The following is a 27,300-nucleotide window of genomic DNA, read 5'->3' as shown; positions in this document are numbered from 1 at the left end:
GAAGTAACCAAGGTAGCTCTCTTCTTGTGGGCCTGGTGATTGGAAAGAATTCCTTGCTATCCTTATGTTTTGGTTATATGTCACTTTCCTTCCCTTGCTTGATAGGATGGCATCAGGAAACAAAACTGGGAAAATCTACTGGTGTGATTTTATTTCATTCACTGTCTATTTTGAGAGGTTATTTTTACATATTTTGGCATTTCTAAATATTTAGAGCTATTATTAAAACTGTTCAACTGTCAAAAACTTATGAAGCTGTGAAGCCTGGAAATGACAAAATTAACTAGTAATAAAAAACTTCTGACATGTAGCCTAAGGAATTAATTGGAGAGTTGCTATCACACAGCTTTTAAAAATAGAAGTATTCTACCCACAAGAATATTCAGAAATATAGTTGACAGGATCTGAAACTTACTTGATTGGATCCTAATTTCATCACTTAAGTTGTTTTTATATTTTTAGGCCATGTTTTTTCCAGGGCTCTGTGCATTTAAAGTGGATATGATACGTGCCTTCTCCTCACAGACCTCCTTTGGAAGCCACTTTGATGTTAATCAATGAAGTCTTTCTGAGACAAGAATGAACAAAGCACTTTAACATTTGAAGAAATAAAATATTGTGACTGTTGAAATAGTTGTAATAATAAAGTATTGGAGAAACAAATTTCTGATCAGAGAGAAATTGAATTCTACTATTTTGGAAAACTGTACTGGCTCTTGCAGCTAGTAACAACAATCAGTGTTTTTGATGCATGTGGGGCTTTGGTGTTCTGCCAGAAAATGATAAATTCTCTGTTTAGCCAACCCATGCTTTCAGACAGGCACTGGTGAAAACTGTTAATAAAGGGAAGAAAGCTGTGGAGGTCTGCAAGTGTCTGTTGGCCTCACACCCAGACTGCAATGATGTTAGAGCAGGATTTGATGGTTATGTTCCTGCTAAGACTTGTTGACCTCCTAGTTGTGGTTATCCTGACCTAAGGGGTGTGGACATTGAGAACCCTCTTCTGGAGGACTTGTTTTCCTTTGTTCTTGCAGGCAGAACATGGTGCTTGAGAGATGTTCTATTCTTCTCCCCTTCTGCTAAGACAGATCTGCTAAATTTATAATTACTTTACATAAGGTTTTTGGTAGATTTATCTCCTAATTCTCTTCAAGTAAAAAATAATTTTGGATCTCTTGTTTTACTACCTTTCACTGAAAAATCAGTATTAATCAGTTTTATAAGTATTAAAACTGTGTGTGTGAACTTAAATCATCTTCCCTATTTTTTTGCATGTAAACATCAATGCCTATATCCTGTTATCAATATTATTTAAAATTCATCTGACAGTTGTTCACTCACTGTTACTAATTTTCCTCTTCATTGTTACAAGACAATGCTTTCTTTGGCATTGGAAAATAGCATAAGTGAAGATACATCTTTTAAAATAGAAGGTTTTGAATGTCAACTATTTAAAGTAAAAGTTGAAAAGTATCTTACTTTAAGAACTTCAAATAAATACTTAATATTAAAGAAAATAGAAAGATGATTACAGTAAAACAATTTCACTTTTCACAATTTCACATCCTGTCTCATGCCTAAATTCCTTTGTTCTAGGAAGAGCAAAGCATGTTAGCAATGGAAGAGGAAGGGACTGTTCAGTTACCACTAGAAGGACATTACAGGTAAACTATACCTTTCCATTTTTAGGTGAGTTGCAATTAAATAAAGTATATACGCCACGATATTTATTCTTAACGCTTACTGAGTATCAGGAGGATGTTTGTCTGGTACAGATAGGTGAACTGAACCATACACTGCAGCATTTAACAAGGTCAGCCCTTTTCTAGTCTTTCTACATGATCTCACATGATTCCCTAGAAGACAACACACTAGCTGGAAGTTTTCCATTGAGCAGGACTGCAGGATCAGATTGTTCACAATGAACTTTGGCTTCTGACATGCACAGTGCAAAAGGAAGATGTACAGCAGGTCTACCCCTTCACCCTGATGCAAGCAGGGATCCAGGAAAGGTTTTGAACACTGCAGAAAAAACTAGGTTCTTACAGTATTTATTGCATTCTAAAACATTCTCATCAAATCCTGTTATGTAAGACAATGAGTGAATCAAGAGCTGTCCCAGGTAGACGAAGCATAATGCAGGGTTGACACAACTAAAAAAGCATGAACATCTGTGTTATAGATAGTAATAATACGTGTTGCCAGCCCATAAAGAATTAATATAATTTGAAGTTTTTAGAAAGAAATTCTTCATAAAAGGTTTGAAATATCAGGTGACAGTAACCTCTTCATTAATGTGAGTTCATAGGAACACCATCTTAGATTGGCCTTCTCTCTAACATTTTAACACAGTTACCCTAGTGTGTCCTAATGCAAATCAGGAGATTTGTAACTGTCTCAGAACAATCCTGGCCTATTCCTTTTGACCCATCACACTACTAATGGCCTCCTTTTTTCTTGTTTTGTCCATACCTTTTTGTTGTAATTTATATTAGCAATATGTAGCTTAATTTACCTTGCAGTGTGATCTCTATCAATCTCCATTGTGTGTTGATGCTGGTAGAGCTGTCTGGATAATACCTGACCCTCTGTACTGTAAGGGTTGCAGTCCTGCAGCTAAAGGTATTGGTGGTTAAAGTGCTTCCCCAAAACACACAACAGCAAGGTCACTGAGGGACTACTGAATGCCAAGCATATGTAACCATGAAGTCAGGAATCATGTACAGGCAGTCCCTTAAAACAGTCAAGATTTTATTACTCCTAAGTGTATAAATGCATGTTTGGAGCAGTCCAGGTAAAGCAAAGAACATAATGGCTACAAAGTGCTACTTAAGGGCAGTGATTAGTTTGTTTAATTGGGACATTCTTATTAGCTCTCTTAAATATTTTGTTAAGGCTTTTGATTGCTTTTAAAATTGTTTTAAAAGCAGGTGGAATTTCAGAACATAAGTAGGACATTTTGGGACTTGTGTTTAATCCAGTGATGCCACTACCATGCTGTGAGATCTTGGCCAATATTTAATTTCACAGTTCTTCATTTTTCTCTTGTTCTTTAGTTGGGAGTTACAAAATAAATTTTATTAATGTCACTGTGATTAATTGCTGTTGGAGGAAGAAAATGCTAAAAAGTGCTAAGATGTTCTGAGAGACTCTTTAAGTAATTGTTCAGGACTTCTGAAGTTTAAGAATTTCTTAACTTGCATTGCACTTAATCATTGTCATCGCTATTGGTTTTCAAGGACTTTTATTGAGTTAATAAGTAAAAAGGCTCATTGCTGATTGTTTTATTGTGTATTTACTTTCATTCTTGTCTAGAGACGACCCATCTGTGATAAACATTTCTGATGAAATGGCAAAAACTGCTGTGTGGAAGACACTGTTGATATCCTCAGAGAACGCAAAAGATAAGGAGTCAAGCTTTCCTTCTAAAAGGTCTTAATTTTTTTTTACTTCATTATTATTCATATATTGGTGTCAAACCAATATTAGAATATTTTGCTAGGGATTAGAAAGATTTTTAGCATTTTGCAGTTTTATTTCTTATGTTCAGTCATAATATTTGGAGCTCAAAACACAAATTCACTATTTAAAAACAGAAATCACAAATATTTGCATGGTACTTAGTTATGTTCCAGTGGAAAATGAAGCTGAGCATGCCTGATGCTTGTGTGATGAACCACCAACCTCCACCTGGATATTGCACAACAGCTGTTGTGTTTGTTCTGCTTGCTTTTGTTCTTTCCTCTTGAAAAAGAAGTGATCATCACTGCCCTGGAAATAGCTGTATGAAGAACCCAGGACTCTGAATGCAATCTAATAATATTTGGAGTGAAAATAATTTTATGATTGCATAATTTCTTTACATTTTTCTGCCTACTTCACTTGTACTCAAAACAGTTAAATAATTTTAAATTTTAGTCCAGTAAAATGAAGCCACAATATTTTATCTGTGCTTGAGTTACTGCAGGAATAAGAAAATACTAAATTCAAGCACAGTGTGATTTTCTTAGAGAATTTTTTCCTCTGCTTCCATAAATTTAAAATTTAACTATTTTCTATTTAATTGTTTTGTACCACACTTCTGTCATAAGCTCCCCTTCCTAATCACTCTAGAAGCTGATTCCCAAAGGTAAGACCCTGTCCCCAACCTTTTCCTTGATTGTGTCTTCCAATTCAAAATGGTGTCACCTTGGAACCCAAATAAGTTGACTTTGTATAGTTTTTGGGGAGACAGAACAAGAAGAAATTTCAAATAAGAATGTAAAATGTCTTCGTTAAAGTCCCAAATATTAGAATTTGAAATTTACTCTATTTTAAATGGTGTATTAAAATAGTGTAGTATATTCCAATGTCAATCTGAATTTATTACTCGTCATCTTTTTAAAAATATATAATTAATTCTGCCCATTTCTAAATATAGTTTTCAAAAGCCCATGTTTGAAGCAGCTAGTCATTCTTTCAAGGTGAAAAGATGCAGTAAGAGAACACTTGTAGTGATACGTGCTTTTTAATTTTATCACCCCAAAATGGCATGCTGCCTTTCGGTGTTGTTCCTTACCCTGCACTGCATAAACATGACTGAGCAGTTGATGACCAGAGAATCAGACACCTATGGAGCAGCCCACTGGTGTGGTCATTTTGATATTTCACTGACAGTCAAAGTAGCTCTTGTTTGCTTTCCACCCTGCACATGGACTGAAAAGGATCCTGTCACTGAAGTCAGTGTGGTGCATGGGAGGAGGATGTACTGGAGGGTTTTTTTATGCCAAGTGCCTCTGCTGTCCAGGCTGTGAAAGTCTGGAGAAGAACCTGATGTAGTGCATTCACAGCTCCTGGGTACACAGGAGTTGTAGTTTTCCTGGTGGATGTTGCTTTCCTCGGAGGTGTGACTGATGATGTAAACATGACCCTCTGAACAAAGAGCAGCCACACAGATTGTGGCTCAGATAAGAGTTTTTTGCCTTTAAACTGCAGTGCAATAGAAACTAATGTTCTAAAGGTCTCATTTTAAATCTGTTCTTGTATATTTTATCTTGAAAACAAAGACTCAGGAGAAAAGATTTTTCTGGTTGATGAGAGTCCTGTTGTAAAGGAACAGCCTTAATGACACTGAAATCCTGCATTTTTCAGGCTCTCTAGCTTGTCTCAGATGCTGAGAGAGGAGTAGATTCAAAGAGCTCTAACCCTGAAAGACTTCCATTCTGATAAGTGAAGCCATAAGTAACTTTAATCTTAAGTCATATTAGGAATAGGACTACAAAAATATTATAAACCATAATGCATGTATCATTACATGAAGATATAATTCAGTCCTAGGTAATTACTGAGGGAAAAAAAAGCTTGGAATAGTAGCAGTTGTAAGGATAATTTTTGCAAATGATCAAGATCAGCACTATTAGATGACACAATTTCTGCAGTGCAGGGTACCTTATCATTGAGGGGGAAAAAACTTCTCATTTTGAAATAAATTTTACTGAAGCCTTGTGAAGTTCAACTACATGATATTTAGTACTCCCTTTCTGCTGTCAGTTCTGCTTCCTTGTATCTCAAAATATTATTAAATGGGGATAATTAAATCACGATAGTGTACTATGATTTTATGTAACGCCTTTTATGCGAGGCATTGAGCAATTAACAAGAAGCTACTCGTAATTAATTGCTGAGTTGACTTGGCCAATTATAAGCTAAGATCATCTACAAAAAGAGATGTTAGGCAGGAAGAGTTTATACAAATGACTTCCCAGCCTGATGCTTGGATAATTTCTATCACAAGATGTGCCCTGGACCTGATTCTGTGAAGTAGCATAGTGTGAGAGAGCTCTTACACCCCAGGCTCCTGAATGTTTTTACCTATCTAAAGAGAGGACTTACATGGGATTCAGTCAAGTTGCCTAGCTGCAGAAGCACCTGAACTTTGCAATTTTCCAGCTTGCATTTTTTTATTACTAAAATTCCCAGGGGCCTAAAGGTGTGCCTTTGAGCCTTTCTTGGTAGAACTGAACAAGGCATCTATCCCTCTCTGGTACATGAAAATAAACATTCCTCTGTCTTTGCTTATAATATTAAGCCCTTCAGAGAGCAATTTCAAAGTGTGTGCAGATCTGACCATGGATAGGAGATAGACTTAGCTGGTCTTCTAAAAGTATTGGAGAAAGAGGCATCTGTCATTTGTAGATGGCATGAGTGAGTATCCCATGAAGATATGAAAATCCCACATCCCAGACCTTCCTGCTCAGGCTTTTTAGACTGCTCCCTTGGTAGGGAGGAAGAGAGCTCCAACTCTTTTACAGATCCACCAGTGACGTGTTTTACTGGAAAAAGACTGGACTTGTCCTTTTTTTTCCAAATTTCTCAAGGCATTAAAGCCCACCTCTGCAGGAGCTGCTCAGAGATGTGAATCCTAAATAGAAGGAAGACTTTCCTGGTATCACAGAGGCACCTAAAACGTGGAAATATTATAGACTGTAAGGCACAAAACACCTCAGTGTTTGCTTTTACTAAGCACAGGTAACTCCCTGCCTGCTGTACTGCTGCACTTTCAATTCACCCCCCTCTGGAACTTGTTTGCATACCCTTTGTGTGCAGGAAGTGTAACATACCCAATTCTATCACTGTTCTACAGAAGGTGACAGATTTGGCAGTTGAAGTGGCAGAAGTTGGTATTCTTTAGCTATTTCCATTAACACCTCTGGAAGCTGCCATAGGCATAGAAGTAAGCTTTGGCTGAACTGAATTGTATCCTTAAAGCAATTTTTATGTGAAGAAAAATGTCAAATGATTGTAGAATTGTGCATGAATCGCCTTAAGAATTTGAGAATTGATCTTGCTTTCTTTAAGCCTTGTGTAACTCAGCCTATTTCTCATTCATTCTAGTTAAGGAATTATTCCCATGAAACCTGGTAGGTTTTTGCTTGCTACAGGTTTGTTCGCAGAACCATCTGGTTTTTTTTTAGATACCCTGCCACTCTTTGTTGAAGGCTTGGTTTGCCTGTGTTGTGGAAGCCTCTTTGCATTTTCATACTGTGACTGAGACTCATTGGAAGAACATGACTTTTTATTTATTTACACTGTTGTAAATTAGGACACTCACACACACAGAGACTCATCTGCTTTGCACGTATATTGCTTTCTCTAGGCAAATCAACATTGTTTTAACTGGGGAAAAAAAAAAGCTGAATCCAAATTTGAACTCTGGTTTAGTGTTTTGAATGATACACCTTTTGTCTGATTTTTCAGGCTTTTTTTTTTTAATTTATTTCCTTATAATGTATACATGAGGAAGTATGTATTACATTCCACATGGGGAATATTGTCTCTCCCCATCCTCCCCAGGCTTTGGCTCTCCCCAGTCAAGACTGAAAGCCAAATATATGTTGGATATTGGCTTGCACTACTCTAATTCAGAAACATGCCTTCTAAATGTACAGTGAACAAGAGAACACATTTTAAAGACAAGAAATACTTACTGTGACCTCTTGCTTGTTCCATTTAAGAATGTGCTAGTATTGTCTGAAAACTGTACCACTGCCATTATTTAGCAAATTAAGTTGCATTTTCCCAAAAAGAAAAATAGATGTGGCTATCTTTGCTTGCATGCTGGCTGTCTGTACATCTTAAGTTCTTTACCTACCTTGTCACTAAAATGCTGGCTGATGTCTTCTACACCATTCAGCACTGAAATTTTCACTTGCTTTCCCAGTTTGTGCCATGAAGCATGAAAAACAAAGTATCTGTGCAATGTTGGTTTTCAGGTAGATAATATATATATGTGTGTGTGTGTGTGTGTCTGTGTGTGTGTGTGAGAGATAATGCTACTGTAACTCTATTTTTTTTTTTTGTTTCCCCTTTCGTTTCCTAGTGCTGAAATCAGAAAAGAGAAGAAAGCTGACTCAGGGAAAGGTGTTGACCGGGAGACTTGTCTATGACTTGCTCTTCAAGTAATTTTTTTACAAACAAATTAAAGGAGTGCCACAACCACTGAATATAAATGATTTACCTTGTAACTTCTGTCTTTCATCTCAAACTAGCACAGGTAATGTAGTGCAATACTTGTCTCATTCCACCTTGTCTACCTTGTCTAGTATCATTGTAAATGTCTGCAGTAGCCAATGCAAAAAATCCTTGTGTTTGTTGCTGATCTTGGCCATTTATCAGTACTTGTATCAGAAATGTAAGAAGCAAATTTTCTTTCAAATTCAACTTTCCTGTTAATAGGTTTGTACTGTATTTTGCTACTTTTTCTGTGTGAGAATACTTAATAATCTTGATTCAAGATGAACTTGAAAACCCTTGTTCCAATTTTTTTTTTTAAATCACCTAACTACTAAATGATTTCAGGAGACCCAAACCGACAAGAAAACATTAAGAAGTTTATAAAATAACAACTGATCTGACCTTGTAAAGAAACTAACAAGGATAATCCTTTCCTCCTTAATCTGTCCTTTTGAAGTCATGGATTGCTTTTGCAATGTGAATTGCAGGGTCAGAATTCTGTATTTGTGAAGTTTTCCTTGATTTAATACAGTGTATTTAATATTAAAATTTGTATGTAACTGGAACATAGTCCTATATATATATATAAATATATATATAAAATGATATATTAAAGCATTTTCTCACCTTAGCTAAAGAACACCACCACATCCATTGATGTGAAACAGGGATACAGTATTTCTTAAAATGCAATTTGTGATTACAGTATCCTATCTTGTATGAATGTTGCCATGATAGGCCAAACAAATGCATTTTGTCATTAATCAATCCATTATTTTATAATAGGGAAAATTTTGTAGATACAAACTATACCCCACATGCAGCTTTATCACCTGCCCAATGATCTTGCCCTTTATTGCCTGAAATTCAACCACATAAAGGGTGTATTTATATTGTCTTTTCTCCACTAACAACTGTAAACCTTAGTTTCAGAGATTGTGTATAATACTTAAATGGGTATCCTGCTGTTGTTTTGTTACAACTCTTTATCTCTTCATTATTCCATCAAGTACATATTGATTAAAATATAAAAACAACGTTTCAAAGTAAAATGTGGCTTTAGAGCTATTACATTTTTTGTAATGGATTTTGTTACTGCCTGATCCTTCAAGCTGGTCTTTTGTGTAAAAGACTGTGAGATTAGGTATTGAACGAATAGGGATGTGGAGCTAAAGTTTTATTGTGTTATTTGGAATTCACCGATTTTTAAATTTTTTAAGATAAATTTTTAAATTATTAAAATTAAAGCTAACTCTCAGTGTTATGCTGTAACTTTAAATCCTAAAAATAAGAATTGTAGTCTTGCAATCTCTGTAAGAACATCCATAGGGCTCTAACATTCCCCAGCCTTCCCAAATACCCTAATTTTCTATACACCTTGTGAACAAGTTTTCCCATTCAGCACATTTAAAGTATTCCAATGGTTTTTTTTGTATGTGAGTATGTATGTTTTAATACTTTAGCCATATATAAATGCATTTTGCTGCAAACTTAATAGGGTCACTGTTCTAAATTTACCTTAGCATTAAGAAAGCCCATTAAAAGCCATTTTTATGGAGAAAAAAAAATCTGATGGACACAAAGAAAGATTTACATCTAATTCAATGTTTGTATATGTAAATTTAGGAAAAAAATGCTGATGCATTAAGGTTAATGCTTTGTTTTGTGTACTTGATGATAAATTGTAAGATTCCAATTGTTTTAAGGTTAGTATAGAAGCTCAATACTGGTTTGTCCTGAAAGCAGCCTGATGGTGTTTTAACATGTTGCTGACTTTGTTACAGATAATGTATACAATCAAAATGTATTAGCTTCATTTGACCAACTCTTAGAATATTAAGAAATCAGTGTATTCAATGGCATTCTGTATTTCTGTTCAGTATTTCAGAGTGGTTTTATTTTAAAACACTCTGGTATTGCGTGAATTTAAGTGCTTTTCCAATGTTAATCTTAACATTCTGAAATCACACACAATATAAAGCATATGTAGTGCTATATTTACTTCTAATTTCATATTCCTGGTCAAAATTACTCAATTTCTTGGATGTAATTTATTACAGAAGTTTATGTGTACATGTGAATAGACGACTGTGTTTTTCACAATTAAGATATGTTATGTGAAAATAAATATTTATCCTAACTAATTTTCACTTTTATTTTTATACTGCAAAACCCAGAATAGGTTTGCAGTGTCATGCAGTATTTGAAATGTATACCTGACCTGAATGTGCTTCTCAAATTAATGAGTGGTAGAGCCCAGCATGGCTCGCTCCCCTTTCAAGTGGGATCTCACTGAAACAGGCAAGGCTGTGAGTGCTGGCTTCCTGGGTGCAGCTGGCAGTGGTGTACCTGCTCTGACCTTAACAGTAAGTGGGACTCTGGGGACAGCTCAGAGCTCACTGCTGCAGGCAGAGAATGGCAATGAAGCTCCAATTTACTACTCATGTGTTGGTCCCTCTTCCTCCTGAGAGAGATGATGTGGATCAAGCAGGAGTCGTTGGATATTTTAAGAGAGCAACAGGTAAAGTCATATAATTTAAAATGCTTCTGCTCTTCTCAGAACCCTAAATTTCTGCTGTGGAAAAACGGTAAGGCCATAAATTACAGTCCTACATACAGTACTGACTCCATCTTACTTAAATCCCCTTTGAGCTTCTCCACCAGTTATTAAACCAAAGACTCGAAGTCTCCCAGCCTAACAGTGGTAACAGTGGCACTTCAAGCTTCAGTTGCTCTGTTAGGGTTTTACACAAAGTGTATTGTACAACAAACTTAAACACCCATTTCACATAGGAAAATAAACAGAGAAAAAAAGTAATTGGTAGGTGTGTAACTAACTAGCATGTTACAGTAATTTAGGCACAAATGATTTCTAGCTTTGGACATTAATGAAATGAGCTAGATATGCTCTGGCCTCAGTTTTAGTCATTTACCTGTGCTCATATAATAAAACTTGCTTTTGTTTTAAAAGTTGTATCATTGTCTATTAGCAGCCTATCTTAGAAGATGCTTTCCAGGCAAAGAAAGATAATTAGCATTGCATTCTGATATGCCTCACAGATAAGACAGTTAAAGGGGATGATGCACTGAGAGCACACAAAAGTTCCCCAGTGAGAAGCTAGAATCATTAAGGTAGGTCAGATGCAAAGAATTGCATCTTAATGAAAGACTTAGGCCATATAATTTCTAGTTTCACTTTTTATTTTTTAAAATGTTTCTTTGATTATACTAATTCTTGCACTTATCTAATGCGAGCCTGGTGAAAGTAGGTTTTTGGATTACAGAAACACACTTTTTTTGTCTTTAAGACAGTGTGACTGCTAACATTAAAATAAATCTGTTTACTCTTGCATACAAAAGCCATATGATGATAATGATATTTTTTTTTGTCAGTATTGCTGGGATCTACCTTATACTGATTAAGGTTTCTTTGCCTTGAGTCAAAAAAATGAGAGATGTGATAATATAGCCTCTGGAGAACTTCAACGGTGGTGCCACATTAGAGCCACTACTGCCTTGAACCCAAGATGATATTTGCAAAATCCAGTTCCAGTGTGTTTTAAAAAAAACCCCAACAAACAGAACAAAACCACCCATCTCTCTTATTTTGTGAGTCAAGAAATTGTTAGTTTGTGAAAACAAAATCTAATTTTCTATTTGAGGCTTTCACCTTTAAGGACAAGCTATACAATGTGTCTTAACATTCCTCCCCACGCTTTATCTGTCTGCATAAGTACTTTTCATTCACACCTAATGTCACTAATAACCCACAATATAGACAGAATCGGATGCTGGCATGTAATATCAAGAAGCTAAGTTAGATAATCAAGTCACACTCCATTACATGATACCATTACACAAAATCTAAAGCTTCACTCTAAGTCATCCTCAAAATTAATGGCAATTAAAAAAAAAACTGTTCTTTTTCAGAAGCAGTATTTTCAATAATATGGACTACACCTCTTTTCATAAATTAATGTATTTATTATTTTAAAGCAGCACAATCTTTAATATGAGTTGATTGCATTTTTTCTATGAGAAATTGGGAAAACTAATTCTCAGATTAGCTAGAGAAGCCTACCTGAAGTGCTGTAAAGAAAGCATATATTTATTGGTAGGCTGTAAGGAAAAGCAGTTTTGTCAAAGAGCATGTTCACAGGAGAGTGACAGTCCAGGTCTTGCTTTAAGTGACTGCTAGTTTGCATTGCAATACTTTGAGTGTAAGAACCACTTCCTATTCATCAGTACATGAGCAGCTTCTACATTAAAACAATGGGATTTTTGTCAAATTCCCAGAGGAGATTTTGCAGTGCAGGTTCCCAGAGTAGCAGCCTTTTTTTTTTACTCTAAAATAAGCAAAAAATCACAGTACTATATGATAGCACACAAAGAAATTCAGTGCCATTGGTTTGATTAGGTATCATTCAAAATCTTTGGTGAAAGCTGGTTACATACTTGCCTTGAAAGAGTTCTGCAACTGCAATACAAGAGATTGCAGAGAAAACACACTCACTTCAGGAACTGCAGTATAAAGTGTTTCATTCTGCAAATATTAAGATTGCAGCATTCCTCATACCAATTCTAAAATAGTAGTTATCAAGCCTTACGAATTTCTGCAAAAATGTTTCTTCTTTATTTTTGCAGAAATTACTCCAGGGTTCATTTCATTTTTGATGGAAACATTATTATATTTTTATTCTGCAAATGATCACCATGTGACATTTCTATCATTCATTACCCTGATAAACAAATTGGATTGTTTCTCTTTTAGACTGAAATAGCAAAAGGTAATTACTCAGGCAAGTACCATGCTTTCTCTAAGTCTGCAACATCATTCTGGTGATGTTAAGACATGATTAAATACAATCAATAAAAATGCAATAGTTGCTTGGCAACAGGAATCATTATAAAGATTAGCATTTCATTGTGTACACCGGTATCCCAAGAGCTGACTCTTATCTCATCTTGATTTATACTGGCTCAGAGTACATTATCTTGAGAGTTCTCTGGAGAAGTACCATCTAACAAGCAAAATGCTGGTGCTAGTGCAGTGAGAAGCACTGCTTTATGAAGTGGCTCATATGGGTATAAATATGCTTATGTGCTTGACCGGAGATGGAATGGTCTTTGTCAGTGTACCACTGTGTGAAAGAGAAATACAGAGAATGTTAGTTGCAGCTACATCTAAATGATGTAAATGAAACATGACAGACAAAAACCTGTGCAGCCATTTAAAATGATCCTAGCACGAGGCTTTCAGCATGAAGGCAAAGACATGATGGGGCAGGAAGCTGCCTATTACACTTCAGCCCCTTCTTTGCATGTGGTACATGCTCTGTTTTTATGCTGAAGGTGTAAAACCAACATGTGGCTTGTCCCCATGGAGGGTAGGTTCAGCTCTTGGTGCCTGACCTCTCCCTCTGCACGTCCTTCGAGTCTGGCTGAAGGAAAACCATGCACTTGGCCTCCTTCCATATATCATCCTTTACAGCACAGCCTCCCAAGGGCTGAGAGAAGGTAGGAAAGGAAGAGCTTGCACCTTAGTCTGAGAACTTCCATGCACAACATAAGAAAGGGCAAATAACTGCTTGTCTTACAAGTTCAATAAACATGAGATGTGATGGACAGGGTATTTGGGATTTTGCTGAGGCCAACCTTTCCTTTTATCTTATCTGTAAGACGCTACTCATTGCACTTGGGTATATACAAAGGTTGGGACTGGCTGTTTGTCTGAGAAGACAAAAAATTTAAGAAAAGGAAAGGTTAGGTAAAAAGGTTAGGTCAAATATGAGATGGTGTTGCTTTACAGGTTTTCTTATGGAGAAATAAAATAGGTGCTTTATGTTCACATTTCAGTTATTGAACATGAAATGCAACTATGTGAACTTTCATTTAAGAAGGCAATGAATTTATACCTTACCACAGGGAGCTTATGTTACTATTCTCATTTGTATAATGATAAACAAAACAGAACCATACCATTGCCTGAAAATCCACTTCAGCATCAACGAGAGCTTTGGAAATCTGTGCTGCTTGCTGAAAGTGAACATTATCTGAAAAGTGGAAGAGGAAAAAGGTAAACAAAAACTGCTTCTGTAATACTCTGGGGGAAAATCGAAGCAAAGAACACTCTAGACTCCCCAGCACTGCTGACTGAAGCACAGATTAGATGCAAAAAGCAGTATTATTTTATTGATGCAAATGTAACAGCCTTGCCCCTTCATGCTTTTGTTTTGTCAGTAGTAGAATTGCGAACCTGTCTGTAATACTAAAATGTCTAATTAACTGCAACTCACCATCTGCTGTTCCATGAATAAGGAGATACTCAACTTCCTTGAATTTTTCAGCTCTGGCCATTACTGTTGAACTCTGAAATTAAAGGAAAAAAAAAAAGAAAAAAGGTGTTATTTATTAGGATATGACTTGCTACCAACTGACTTTGATTCGTGTTGACACCGTCTGGGGTCCTTCAGCCAAAACCAAGAACAGCCCTGCTTACCCCCCTCTGAACTGCCATGGGATGGGGTCACACATCCAGGGGCTGGGTGCTCACTCAAAGCAGCCCACAGCCACCTGCAGCTGTTGCCAAGGCTATGGCTGCAAAGGAGCAGGCAGCTGCAGGGGGAAGAGCTCTGGAGTGATGTCCACCTGCGTGGCCAGCAGGCTGGGAGCCTGCAGCACACCGTGTGTCAAAGGCTTCCTGTGTGACTGCAGACAAGTTAAAAAAAAATGTTGCCGTGGCAACAGTGAGAGCAAGGAGTAGATCTGGCAGAGGCTACGCATGTTATCTTCCCCACTACAAGGTTCACCTGCAGGTAAGGCACCAGAGCTAATACTGCCTCAGTCTCCAGTAAAACTGGGTAACAAGAAGTTTAGAAAAATGTGCTCTCCAAATATGAAAGAGAAATGCCTGAATGAAAATCACTAGACCAAATCTCTAAACAGAAGTCAAGCTACATTTTGGGAATGGAAACAGGATACAGTGATGAAAAGAAGAAATAATCAACAATTGCAATTAACCAAGAAATTTAAAACATAGTAACAACATATTCCCTAGAACATTCTAGCCCACCTGAGTTGCTTACTGTATTGTAAAGAATGAAGACAGTAAGGACTGCAGATAAGATTTTTAATTTGGATAAAGAAAGGGAATAGAATGATGCTCTTCCATGAGCAGAGGAACAAAAGGAACCATAGGGACAAGACAATTCAGACTTGATAAGACAACTGGTTAATCTGGCAAGAAAAAAGTAACTAAAAATTATGAACAGAATAATTTTAGTGATTTGCTTTTTTTCTGCCCCATTTTGTGCTAAGACTGCATACTTGCACAAGCATTTAGCACTCCAAAAAGGTCAATACCTTATAGTGCCAAGACACAGAAGTGTTCTAATTTCCCTATGTTTCTTGTACATTCATTAATCTTTAAAACAAGTACAAATATTAAATTTCTTTTGTCATGGCAGAATAGAATACCAGAACCTTTCCATACATGGAATGAGTTCTTTGTATGTATTCAATGAAATCTAAAAACCAAGTTCAGCAGAGAGGGCAAAAAGCCCCCACCCTCCAGTCTGTAACACTGCAGTTGCCCTCTTTTGATAGTCAAAGGCTAGAGAACACCAGAAACCCAGTATATGGAAATCCACCAACAGTGGTAGCATGACACTTTCTATTTAGATGATTTGGTATCCTGGAGGAAGAGCATTTTTCTGTGAGTGCCAAAATACAGAGAGAGCACTTTGATGCACTGAGGAGCACTGGTAAACCAGCTGACCCCCCAAAAAAAAACAAATAAGAAAGAAATAGCCCAGTAAGAATAAAGACAAAAAAACCCCAACAACAACAACAAAAGAATCCCCCAAACCAACGAGTATCCTTTACAAGTATCCTCTTCCACAAGTGCCAAGGTAAACTTGATAGATCACCTTGCTCCGCTTTCTTCCAGAAAACTAATGCTGTTTTAAGTAAATCATCTGTGAGTTGAAGCCTGATTTAAGCTACACTTCTGAGACCTTGACTTGGCAAGAGCAGTTTTGGAAAGAGGATTTCTAAATCACTATTTTTCCTCTTCAGGCATTAAATAAAATAAAGAAGGTATTTGTAAAAATACCTCAGAAAGAAGAAGCATGAGAGATACTTTCTCTGAAGTATCAGTGGTGATACTTCACTTGCTGTACTCACACTCAACATGAAGAGTGCCTTCCCTAAAACAGGCTTCAAGGACACAGTACCTTTGTGTCCTTAAAGAAGGTTTCAAGATAGGGAGCACTCTCAAACTTAGGCACAGTTAGATGACAAAGCAACAGCAGGTGAACAAACCTTAAGTGGGCAGCAACAAAAACAAACTTTATTTACCACTTCTGTTTTATAGTTATACTGCTGGGACAAAGGCTCTGCAAAGGTAATGTGCACAAGTACTGAGAATTAGGCCCTGCTGAGTGTAACTGGCTTTTCTAAAGATCACACAGCAGTCAACATTTTATCAGCACTCCACAAACAAGTTAGGGTTTGGCTGAAACTGAAGGTCTCTCTCCCTTTAGCATATTCTCAGATAATAGAACAAATGTCAAATCAGTACAAGATGGCATATTTACAAAATTGTACCCTGTTTTGCATAACCTAATGATGCAGCAGTTCTTAAGGACTGAACATTTCAAATCTGCTAGAAGAAGATTGCCAAATCTATGACTGTTTCAAACACTTGCCAAAAGCATATCAAATTCAGAGTGAACTGCAAAATAATGTTTTCACAAGTTGAACAGTCTCTTCGGTATGCTTTACATGGCTACTGCATCTGACCTCCAGAGCTCTGCCCTGATTCAGTCTCAAGTCTTTTGCTTCAGGGATGTTTTTTCCAGGCTGCCAGATTCTCTGCCATTCAGCCTACGATTATATTAGTAGCACCATCCATTCTTGCTCCTCTCTTTCACAAAGCTCTAATTTTTAATAGTTTGCAACTACCTTAAAAGACACTGAACATCCCTAACTAGACCACTTAGAAGTGTGTGTTCTCCCTCAGACTTGACTCCTGACAAACAATAACATCTCAGATTCTCTGCCTTCAACAAATCTAAAACTTAATGTCACAGTAATACAAAGGTAGGATGTACCCCTCTTACCACAACTTTCTTGAGTCTATATATTCAGTCACTACATGTTAGGAATGTGCCTAGCAGTGCTCATCTTCTCTAAGCAGTTGTGTACACCATCACATTTCTTTTAAATCAGGGTACACAGTACAGTTTATGCAACTTTTCACTTTTCATGCCAGCTTTACAGCAATGCAGCAGGATCGAGAATGTCTGATGCAGCACACAAACGTGACAGCACAGAGTTAACAGTGAAAGCTTTAACAGCTTCAGCTGTACATACTAGCTTTCAGTACAGATTCTGCATTCACCTCAAGAAACATTCATTTCAGCATCAGCTCTCATCAGTGTCACAGGGCCAGCAGGCTGGCTATTGGGACTGGGTCATGGAACAAAGGGGCTGTAAGCCAGGAACATACTGGGCTGAAGTCAGTAAGGGTCTTCAACAATGACAAAATCCCACAGCGCTTTCACTGAGGTTACATGAAAAACAAGACACTCACTTCTCAAGCTACCCCACCTTCCAGGTTAAAAGTCAAGTCCAAGTACTATATTATTGGGAGCTTTTAACAACAGATGAGGATTTAAGTTGCATTTTCCTTTCTCTAGGAGCAGCAGCGAAGTGTGACAATCTGATCTAGGCAATTACTCCTCCTCCATCTAGCCACCATTCTCCCCAATTAGTCCTCTGAGTAACACATTGGAAACCTTTAGCTCTTTGGTACTGGCAGTTTCAACGTGGCCATTGCCAGCAATGGATACCATGCCAAGAAAATCCGACTCCTGGCTTGAAAGGATTAAACAGTCCTCTGTTGCCATCTGTGCCGTGAAGCTGGTGAGTGACTTTGTGCACCCAGAGCGTTGACGTTCGTTCTGCACAGCGACAGTAACTTGTATTTACACTGCTACCTCGCAGACCTCCTACTGTTCCCACTGCCTTAAAGAAACACATTTGGGCAAAGGCAGGCAGGCGGCTGCAGGCTGCTGGTCAGTGCCTGCTGGGCCCAGTAGCTCAGTGGTTAGAGGAGGGAGACACAGACACAGCACCAAGTTGTCCAGCAGTCACTACCACTGTCCCCACTCTTGACCAGAACATCTCATAGCAGCTGACAACACCAGAGTACTGTAAATTTATGTCAAACCACATGTTTCGGTACATATATGTATGTATTTATATATTTTATCATACTTTTAAATCAATGCAACAACCCCCACCCTTGTTTCTACCCATGACACTTTTTAAATGTAGACAACTAGTGCTAAACTGTCTTCTACCTTGCTTACCACCCCAAACACAGAGAATGCTCTATCTCCTCCTCTAACATCAGTGTTTGGTTCCAGCATCATCATGGCTGGACTGTTCTGTGAAACATTCCAACAACCAGGCCACAAAGTACCCCTCAGATTCCTCACAGCTCTCCCATAGCCACTGTATTTTCACCTAGGTCTGAAGTCTAACAAAACCCAACAGAAAGTTTGGCTGCTCTGCCCAATGCCCAGCTACCTGTGACTTCAAAAAGCCCTTCAGACAACAAAAATCATCTGGCACACGGAAGAGCAAGTCAAATAATTGATTAATCATGCTGTAACAAGGATGAACGATCTACATGCAATTTGCTTTCAGTAGGACACGTGGAAATTCCCTCACTTCTGTGCGAACACTGGTCATATTAGAACAAACTTTGAACACCCTGTGTTTATGGAGATTTGGCCAACATTTCAGTCCTGACACTGCCTGGCTCTCAGTTGGACTGTGATTTGATATCATCACAGTACAGACAGATTTGCCTACCTGTCAAAGTGTTCTAGTATTGAGGAGATTTTGCTTTCCCTGGAAAAAACTTGCAGATTCCTAAAGCAGGGAAGTTCATACAATACCCATTTTTAAAAAAAAAAAATCATTTCAGAAAGAATGGGAGTACATTTGTTTTTGTGAGAAATGTTTAAGATAAAGCATACTTTGCTCATGAACATACAAATTTAAAGATAAATTTGTTTCTTGGAGGTTAAAATAAAAGTTTTTACAGCTTGTTTACAGTCTGCAAAGTAGTCAAATGGAACTGAATATAAAAAAAACAACCCCAAAACACCAACACATCAAACAAACAACAGAAACCCCACATCATTCATCAAGAAGAAGCTGCCTTGTGAAAATCCAAACATGTGAAACGACAGCCTCTAACAGCACAATGCAACAGTTCTAGCAGGAAAGAAGAAACAAACTTATGTCTCCCCACAGGGAAACAACTTAACTGTTTAAAGAACAATACAGCAGTTCAGAAATGAAACAACATACAAAAAATGAAATAAAGTGATTTCTTTCTTACATTATAGTTCTTCAGATTATCATTTTCTGTAGGAAGGCCCATGTATCGCTCTGTGTATATTGAATCTGAAATTTTAAAAAATCCCAAAATTAGAATCTGCTACTTAATTTTCAGTCTGTTTACATTCAATTTTACCCATCGATACAAGCAGTAACAATGCATACTGGAAATCAGGTTTTCCACAATGAGGGGCGTAGGTAACCATCGCTATTCAGAATAGTTAATCTTCTTGTTGCCATGGACACCTGAATGTTGAATATTAATACAGTACTTTGTGTCAGTGTTTCCTTATTGTGATTCTTTCAGTAATCCTAAAAAAAAGATTACTGAAAATGTTGCAGTAAATAACTAGCATCTGAAAAAAATCTTATTTTATCTAAATGTTTACTCCCAAAACATATAGTAGTATATTAGGATTCAATTTAACTGAAAAAAAATATTTTCCACATATTTTTTACCATTTTACCATTTGCAGATTCATTGCTTTGTTTTTAAGCCATACAAATTAATGCTCTGCTGCCATATTCTACTGTCCATTTGACTTCTCAGAGTTGTTGCACTAGAGGTTTCTTTATGCTGAATATGTATGCCTCCATAATGCTTCATTTAATAGGCTAAAAGTGGAATTTTAGAGATCTTGATCATTAAAATAATATTTCCTGTCATACTGCAATATTAATGTCCAAAATATTATGAAGACTTTGCTATGACCCCAACAGCTTATTGTTACTGCCTGGCAGTATGATCTGATCTGCTGAATTAGCTATTATACAGCCTCTGTGCTACTTGCAGAATGACAAATTATTCCTTATTTAGCAGAGGTTTGCCAGGGAAAGCTTTCCCTTGAATGTTTTTGGACAAATAAAAATGAGGAAAATGTTAAAATGTGTTCAGATCATACCAGCACCTATTTATAACTTCACATATTTTTTTTAATCTGGGAGGAGGGCCCCTGTAACTGCATTTCTAGCCTCATGCAACTACTTGAAACCTTATGCTACACAGGTTTGAAGCATGTAGAGACTTGTCCACTTGATCAGGATTTTCTCCCATCAACCTATTCTCAAGATGAATTAGATTTATAAAATCCAAATTTTACTTGCTAAAAAAAAAAAAAACCCTGACCAACCAACCTAAGGCAGTTCAAATCCCATTCTGTTACTCTGAGAGAGTAAATTACAAGTTCAAGGTTAATCCTCACAGTTCATTCTTGTAAGTGAAATTCCATTTTGAAGACACAAAAGTTTGACTGCGATGGGTTTCTGACACACAATACTGGTATCAAACCAAACAAGAGACATATTATGGCAGTACTACCAATATAACAATGATTTAGCCTGCATTAATGGTTAAAGAGATTACCTGAAGTTATGGATCTGACTTTTAAAAATGGGAAAAAATATTTAGTGAATTGGTTTAATTTCAAAACGCAGCGGCCACGAGTTCATAAAAACAGACCAAGTGGCATTTACGTGGCATCTAGTAGATAATCAAAAGCTCTGCGCTACGAATCCACACTTTGCAGCGTGTGCACTGAAGACATATGGGAATCCTTGTAACAAGGAAGCCCTCACATACCATAATATTGCCAGCGTGACACGGGGGCAACCGCTATTCCACACTTGAACACGCCGCTCCCGGAGCCAAGCACCATGGAGGTCACATATCCCCCATAAGACTGAGAAGAAAACATTGCTGTTATTTTAGTCGGAAGAGAAAGGATGGGGCCCATCTGCTACACAGTTCATCAGGCATTTATAGGCTCAGCATTTTTCATATTAATGAACTCCATTCTGAATTTGGGTCAGACCTCAGCCAGCCTGCTCAGTCGGGGAAACAGGCATCAAACAGCGCATGGCAGCTGCGGCGCTGATGAATGGGAACTCGATGGGGAAAAGGGCACAAACGCTGCCGAACTGTGACTCAGCTGAGGATGACTCTGCTTGGTAGCACCGTAGGCAGCAGCAAAGACAGGAAACAAGACACTGCTGAACCACTGTGTCCCTTCCCATGCTGGCAGAGTGGGTGGAAGCAGAGCTCTGGCCCACAGTGTGCCTGATGAATAGTTGCAACAGGGCATCCAAAAATCTACAGCTTCCTTGAAGCAGGCCTATGGTAGCTCGCTCCCTAGCTCTTCCCCCAAAGTGCCAGGAACAAGACTGTGACTGGGGAGTGAAAGATCTGCTGAGTCTGTGGGAGGAACTGTGCAACAACACACTCCTTGCTACACACAGAAAATTTACTCACAGTCTAGCCTGATACACAGATGAGTAAATATCTGACACACTTGAGCATCCAGGCAGCAGGATACCTAAACACTGTCACCAACCACCCAAATGACTGCCCTCACAAGAGTTTGAATGGGTTGTTTAGGAAAATGTGCCCACCCACATTCAAAAACGAGAGCTATTTCTGGATCTCATTCCTGCCTTTAAATCCAGATTAGAGAAAAAGGCATCTTATTTCCAAGTCCTTAAATGTTTGCTCCAACTTCAATTCCTAGGTTGTTCCAATGAGACTAGCAAGGTGACACATGCACTTAGTAATTAAACATTGTATAAATGCCTAACCTGGCCATGGTAAAGATATTACTGCTGAATGTATGGCAAACAAAATCCATGTACATAGTGACAGGCAGAAAATGAGAGGCTGAAAATCTAAAAACTCAAGAGATAAAGAAAATTTCCCCACAAGTTCAATGTCCAGGATGCATAATCCCAACGTAGCTTCAAAGAGGAATGCTCTTGTACTACTATTCGTCCTGAGGGTCATAAGGACTTAAGATGGGATTGCATCAAATCATCAATTTCTGCAGAAAGAATTTTCCTTTCACTACAGTTAATACCATTACATGTGACTTCATATAACAGAGATGTTTACCCCCATAAGAAAAGCCATGAAAGAAACCACATTGCCATCAAGCAATTTATTCAGTGGTGCCTGCCCCCTACAATGCCCAAATTTCAGTTAATAATTCAGCCCTGGAATCACTAACTCTATGTACACACTTAGCCTTATAGTTGAGGGGGTATGTATGTACTATTAAACTATTAAATATTTCCAACTACAGTGCCAGGTTTTAAAGATGCCTCAAGTTAGAGAAATCTGGCCTCTGGTTGCAAATACCATGATAACCATCCCACACAGCTGTTTTGAGTGTAATTTCACATCTTTTTTAAAATCAGTCATCCAACTGAAGAAATACTGTTGAATACATACTTGGATTATTTTTTCTTTTTAATATAGGTTCATATTGTACACAGGAACTTGGTAGCATCCATTTAAATTGGTTTTAAATCCCTCTAGTAATTTCTCTTACAAAGGCTCCTGAATGATTGCAAAAGGCCAGTGTATAAACACACTTCTAGGATGAAATTCATCAGTTCAAGTACTGGATTGTGCTGTGACCCCAGAGGTGCCTCACATGAAGCACTACAGGTCTCACACACATGGCAGCACAACAAATAGTTGTTAAAATTGAACAGTATTCCCACCAAAATTGTTTGAGTACTTACCCAGCCCCAAATAGCTATTCTGTTCTTATCAACAAAGCTCATTTCAGAAAATTTTCTGAAAGCAAGCAGAATAATTAAACACTTAACAGACTGCAAGTATCTGCCATTCTACAGACATGCCTATTTCCTATCAAGTCTGCCTCTTTCTATTGCACAAACGAGCATTTCCCACTTCATCACAGTGACTGCCCATGAAAACATACAATAATTCAGGCACCTGTTTCTCCAGGAAATTTAGAAAAACATCTGTGCATATGACACTCTGAAACCCCTCAACCTACTCTCACTGACATTTGTATTGTATTAGGTTAGATTTCACTGCCTGTCTTGTCTTTTATTTTTAGAGATGCACAAAAATCAAATTGCAGCAGTAAGGAACAGATAAACACATGTAAATACAGTCACCATTAAAAAAAAAAGAAAATCAAGAAGATTGTCAAATTCTATTTGTTTAAACTCCTTAATGTTTTAAAATCCCACATAAAAACCCCTTTAAGATCACTTAATTGCAATTCCAAGAGATCCATACTGGGATTGTTTGTTTTAGTGAGGCTCTACAAGGATAAACCCAGTGACAAACATTAACTATGATTTAAAGGCTGAGTACAGAAACTTGCAAAAATCTTGAAGTAAAACTTCCATCTCCATGTTCCTTGGTAGTGTGTTCTTCTACTAATATGACACATACTATCTCTATAAAATCGTCTTCATAAAATCAGAGATATGGTTAATTGGTATTACAGCTTTAACTCTCTTTTTAACCATAAAATGATGGTTGGCCTATAAATGACACACTTCAGTGTACAAAATCAAGCAGAACGTAATTATTTTTTTGCCAATATTTTCAAGGTGACGATTTGAAACCTTCACCTTTTTTTCCCCCTACACAGTAAGCACACAAAAGAAGGAGCAGGTGTTGACCTTTCCCTGTAGCTCACCTGGCTGCTTCTATCTGATCTTCCACTTCATATGTTCCCAGCCTTCTGTTTATTGCGTGCATAATTTCATCCCCTTGGTACCCGCTGCCCCTGCCGTCGAAGCTGGCCACGATGATCTGCTCCGTGCTTGCCAGGTAAGTCGCCCAGCTGATCCGGAAGACTTGGTCTACTTTCTGACTACAAGGTCCTGCATACCTAGGGAAAAAATATCACAAAATTCAGGCATTTACTCTCCGCATATTCTCACATCAAGCACTCGAAATATAATTATTGCTGACAATTTTGGCCTCCAAAACAGGATAAACTTTCAAATTAAACTGTAGAAACAAGACAAGCATCACTGACTGACTCCAAGGTGCCACTACAAGCAATATCCTTATTTAAAACTTCAGCTGTTAATCAAGAAAGCAGACTGTATTATTTTTTTTTTCATTTTACTCCTTTCTGCTCTAAGAAGATACCTTCATTATTTTGACTTTAAGCAGAAGTCCAAGCCAGGTCTTCTTTTGTTCTGGCATATCTAATCACCTGAGTTACAAAGTGATGTTCCCTAACTATTTGTCTTCCATTCACCCATGATTTATTTGGTTTAAGTCTGAAATCAATAAATAGCCTTCAACTGGAAAAATGAAAAATACCGTTTTCTGCATTTTTAGTGTCTCATCAGTCTGAACTATTTCTTATGCAAGCTGAGAAAAAGGAAGCAAAACTATAATTTTAACTTCAAAATATTTCAGAAGCACTTGATCATTATGAAATTAATACTCTGTGTGCCTTGATGGTAAAATTCTGTGCAGTGCTCTTCTTTAGAATTTCAACATTGCATTTCGATGCATTTCAACAGAGTAAGAAATAAAAGAATGGCTCCTATGGCTCTATAGTCCACTTTTATCAGTCTTAAAACCACGGAAAAATCTACTGGGAACTTAATTCAAGTTATGGATCCCTATATTTCCAAAGTAATTTCTGATATTAAGATCATTGTGAACCAGAGGTGATCCTGACTAAGGTCCAGGTAAGTCAATAAAAATAGTATCATAACCAAAACAAGTCTTAAGAAGGCAAGAGCACTGACTGCTCATTAAAATGTTCAATATCTACATCAAAAAGTGCTATCAAACTGCACTATATAGAGATGTGCCTAACAACTAATAGCCAGATTCCTTACAGATTCACCTTTTTGTAAAAAAGGAGTAACTTAACATTTTTATATTAACGTATAGCTAAAATTCAGAAATTCGCATTTAGAAGAAAACATACCCGGATGAACAGAAGTGCCTGAGGAAGACCACACCAATCATACTCATGGGCTTGTATTTATGAAAAAAGCCTCAGCAAATGCAATCCTGACCACAGGATGACGTTTGTCAACACTGACTGACAGCAGTCAAATATCACAGAAAAAAATGCAACGTCACACACGCTACTTCAGCTTTACAATACAAGGCTTATTCAAGGTTTCATTCTCGAACATGATTTCACCAAAGATTACTCCTAAGGAACATCATGAGCAGAGGAGGAGGTAAGTTGACATGAACATCCTGGCTGGTAAATCACACAGAATGTATCTGCCTCAGTGCCACTGCCAGAGTATGTGCTCATTAAACATTACATCATCTTGGGGCACAGGAATCCACCATGAACTGGGATAAACCCTGATTTTTCATTCCATTTTAAAACTACTTCAAGAAGTAATTAGAACACATGCCAGTTTTGTGTTTCCTTATTAAGAACATTTGAAGTAGATGAAAGTGATTATTAACACAACACTGCCATGTGATTGAAAACTTACACATCAAGGAGCAGAGGGTACTTCTTTGATGAATCAAAACGAGGAGGCAGAATCATCTGATACCACAGGTCTAAAAGTGAAAAGAGTTTGACTTCGGTCAGCTCTCCAGTGAAATTATTTGAGAAGCATTACAATTCATACAAGAGCACATTTGAGCCACCCCCCATAAATTAAATAGCAGTTTCACTGCCCCAATATATACATGCAGGAGTTCCTAGCTAATCTAGTAATTTTTAAAAATGCTCTGCAGTTAACAGAAAGTAGCAAAATCTGGGGACTCAACATGTCATCTCATGACATTATTCTAAGCTCACATGTGAAACTTGTTCCGTCTCTACAGTGGTAAATCTAAAACAGGCTCAAAAATAAAATTTCTCTCCCAGCAGAGGAAAGAAATTCTATATTATTTTGAACCTGACAGATAGACTTTGCTTGACAGTTTGTAAAGCATCCCAGATACATATCCAAGTATCTATTATTTTTGCAGCAATATTGATTCCAGTTCCATTCATGTTATTCGTCCTACCCAAGTTGGCTGTGAGCTGAACATTTTAAAGACATACCCTGTAAGTTTTGCAAACTGAATGGCTCAATAGTTCAGTCATGAATTTTTAGAGAAATGATGCTTCAATGCTGATGGACTGCACTGCAGTAATACTCAGAGTGCAAATCTTACAGAAATTTGCCCAGATATAAATATGCAAGGCATGAGAACACTGAAACATAACCAATCTGAATTGAAATACTAATTCTAACTTTTGCATACTCTATAGTCACAGGGGTGGATTTCTTTAATAACCTACATGGACTTGTGAGCAGACTTGAAACTTTAAGTAGGACTACATAAATGGATTAGCTTCTGCTATTTTTGATATTAAAAATAGATTCCCCTTACCCAAAAGCTTTTACCCTGAAGACATGAAGTAGTAAGAACAAAGAGGAATAAAAAAAATATGAATATACAACTGATAGCATGAAGAACATCTTTAAATCTCCATCTTTCCTGGAAGATTTCATCTTTAGCCCTAGTAAAAATGTGACAGAAATAAAAGACAGAAAACACAAAGATAAAGAGAGTTATTATATAAATAAGGTAACAGTGAAAGAAGGAAGGCATCAAAAAGAACAGTTAGCAATGACTGACCAAACTCAATACAGTCTGTAAAACGGAATTCCATTAAGAATATCTGTTCATTTTACCAGGAGGAAGTTTGCCATGAAGAGAAAGCTAGTAGCAAAGGCTGGAGCAAGAACAGTTTAGACAGGTACCACTGCTGGGCTCTCTGATGTTGCTCGGTCTATGAGCACACTAAGAAAATTTCCCTACCCAAATTCTGAGGGGCACCACTCACAAAGCATCAACAGCTCATTTTCTGGCATTTTGGTAGGTTCGTATTGAGGTTTACACAGTCTTGGGGAGTGAATGTGCTTTCAAGAATGACTCTTCAAATCCAAACTAATCTATTCAATCCTCCACACAAAGTCAAAGCTGATAGTGTTGAAATGTTGCTTAAATGTTTTCTCAAGATTTTTCATTTAGACTGTGTCTGCTTTTTCATAGTAACTGAACTTCTCTACTCTCCCAACCCGCTGACACAAACCAAGGGGACTTGTACCTGTACATCAGAAAGACCTAACTGAATT

General features: G+C 37.4%; 2 protein-coding genes across 3 annotated transcripts in view; one reads left to right on the top strand and one right to left on the bottom strand.

Annotated features, from left to right (window-relative positions):
* SLC4A10 (solute carrier family 4 member 10) overlaps positions 1-8,194 on the top strand; it is a 112,796-nt gene extending 104,602 nt beyond the window's left edge. For both annotated transcript variants that reach the window (XM_062498601.1, XM_062498600.1), the window contains exons 23-25: positions 1,597-1,664; positions 3,316-3,432; positions 7,859-8,194. In XM_062498601.1, the coding sequence (XP_062354585.1) occupies positions 1,597-1,664; positions 3,316-3,432; positions 7,859-7,925 (252 nt within the window). In that variant the 3' untranslated portion in view covers positions 7,926-8,194. The remainder of the gene's footprint in view (positions 1-1,596; positions 1,665-3,315; positions 3,433-7,858) is intronic.
* A 4,840-nt stretch (positions 8,195-13,034) lies between these two features.
* DPP4 (dipeptidyl peptidase 4) overlaps positions 13,035-27,300 on the bottom strand; it is a 39,704-nt gene continuing 25,438 nt past the window's right edge. The window contains exons 20-27 of the mRNA XM_062498009.1: positions 25,657-25,726; positions 23,865-24,059; positions 22,927-22,981; positions 20,990-21,089; positions 19,412-19,476; positions 14,289-14,361; positions 13,972-14,045; positions 13,035-13,133 (exon numbers count right to left, since the gene is read on the bottom strand). Of these exons, the coding sequence (XP_062353993.1) occupies positions 13,035-13,133; positions 13,972-14,045; positions 14,289-14,361; positions 19,412-19,476; positions 20,990-21,089; positions 22,927-22,981; positions 23,865-24,059; positions 25,657-25,726 (731 nt within the window). The remainder of the gene's footprint in view (positions 13,134-13,971; positions 14,046-14,288; positions 14,362-19,411; positions 19,477-20,989; positions 21,090-22,926; positions 22,982-23,864; positions 24,060-25,656; positions 25,727-27,300) is intronic.

The sequence above is a fragment of the Cinclus cinclus genome, chromosome 9 (genome assembly GCF_963662255.1).
Source record: "Cinclus cinclus chromosome 9, bCinCin1.1, whole genome shotgun sequence".
In the NCBI taxonomy this organism is placed as follows: Eukaryota; Metazoa; Chordata; class Aves; order Passeriformes; family Cinclidae; genus Cinclus; species Cinclus cinclus.
This window is presented reverse-complemented; position numbering and strand designations above follow the sequence as displayed.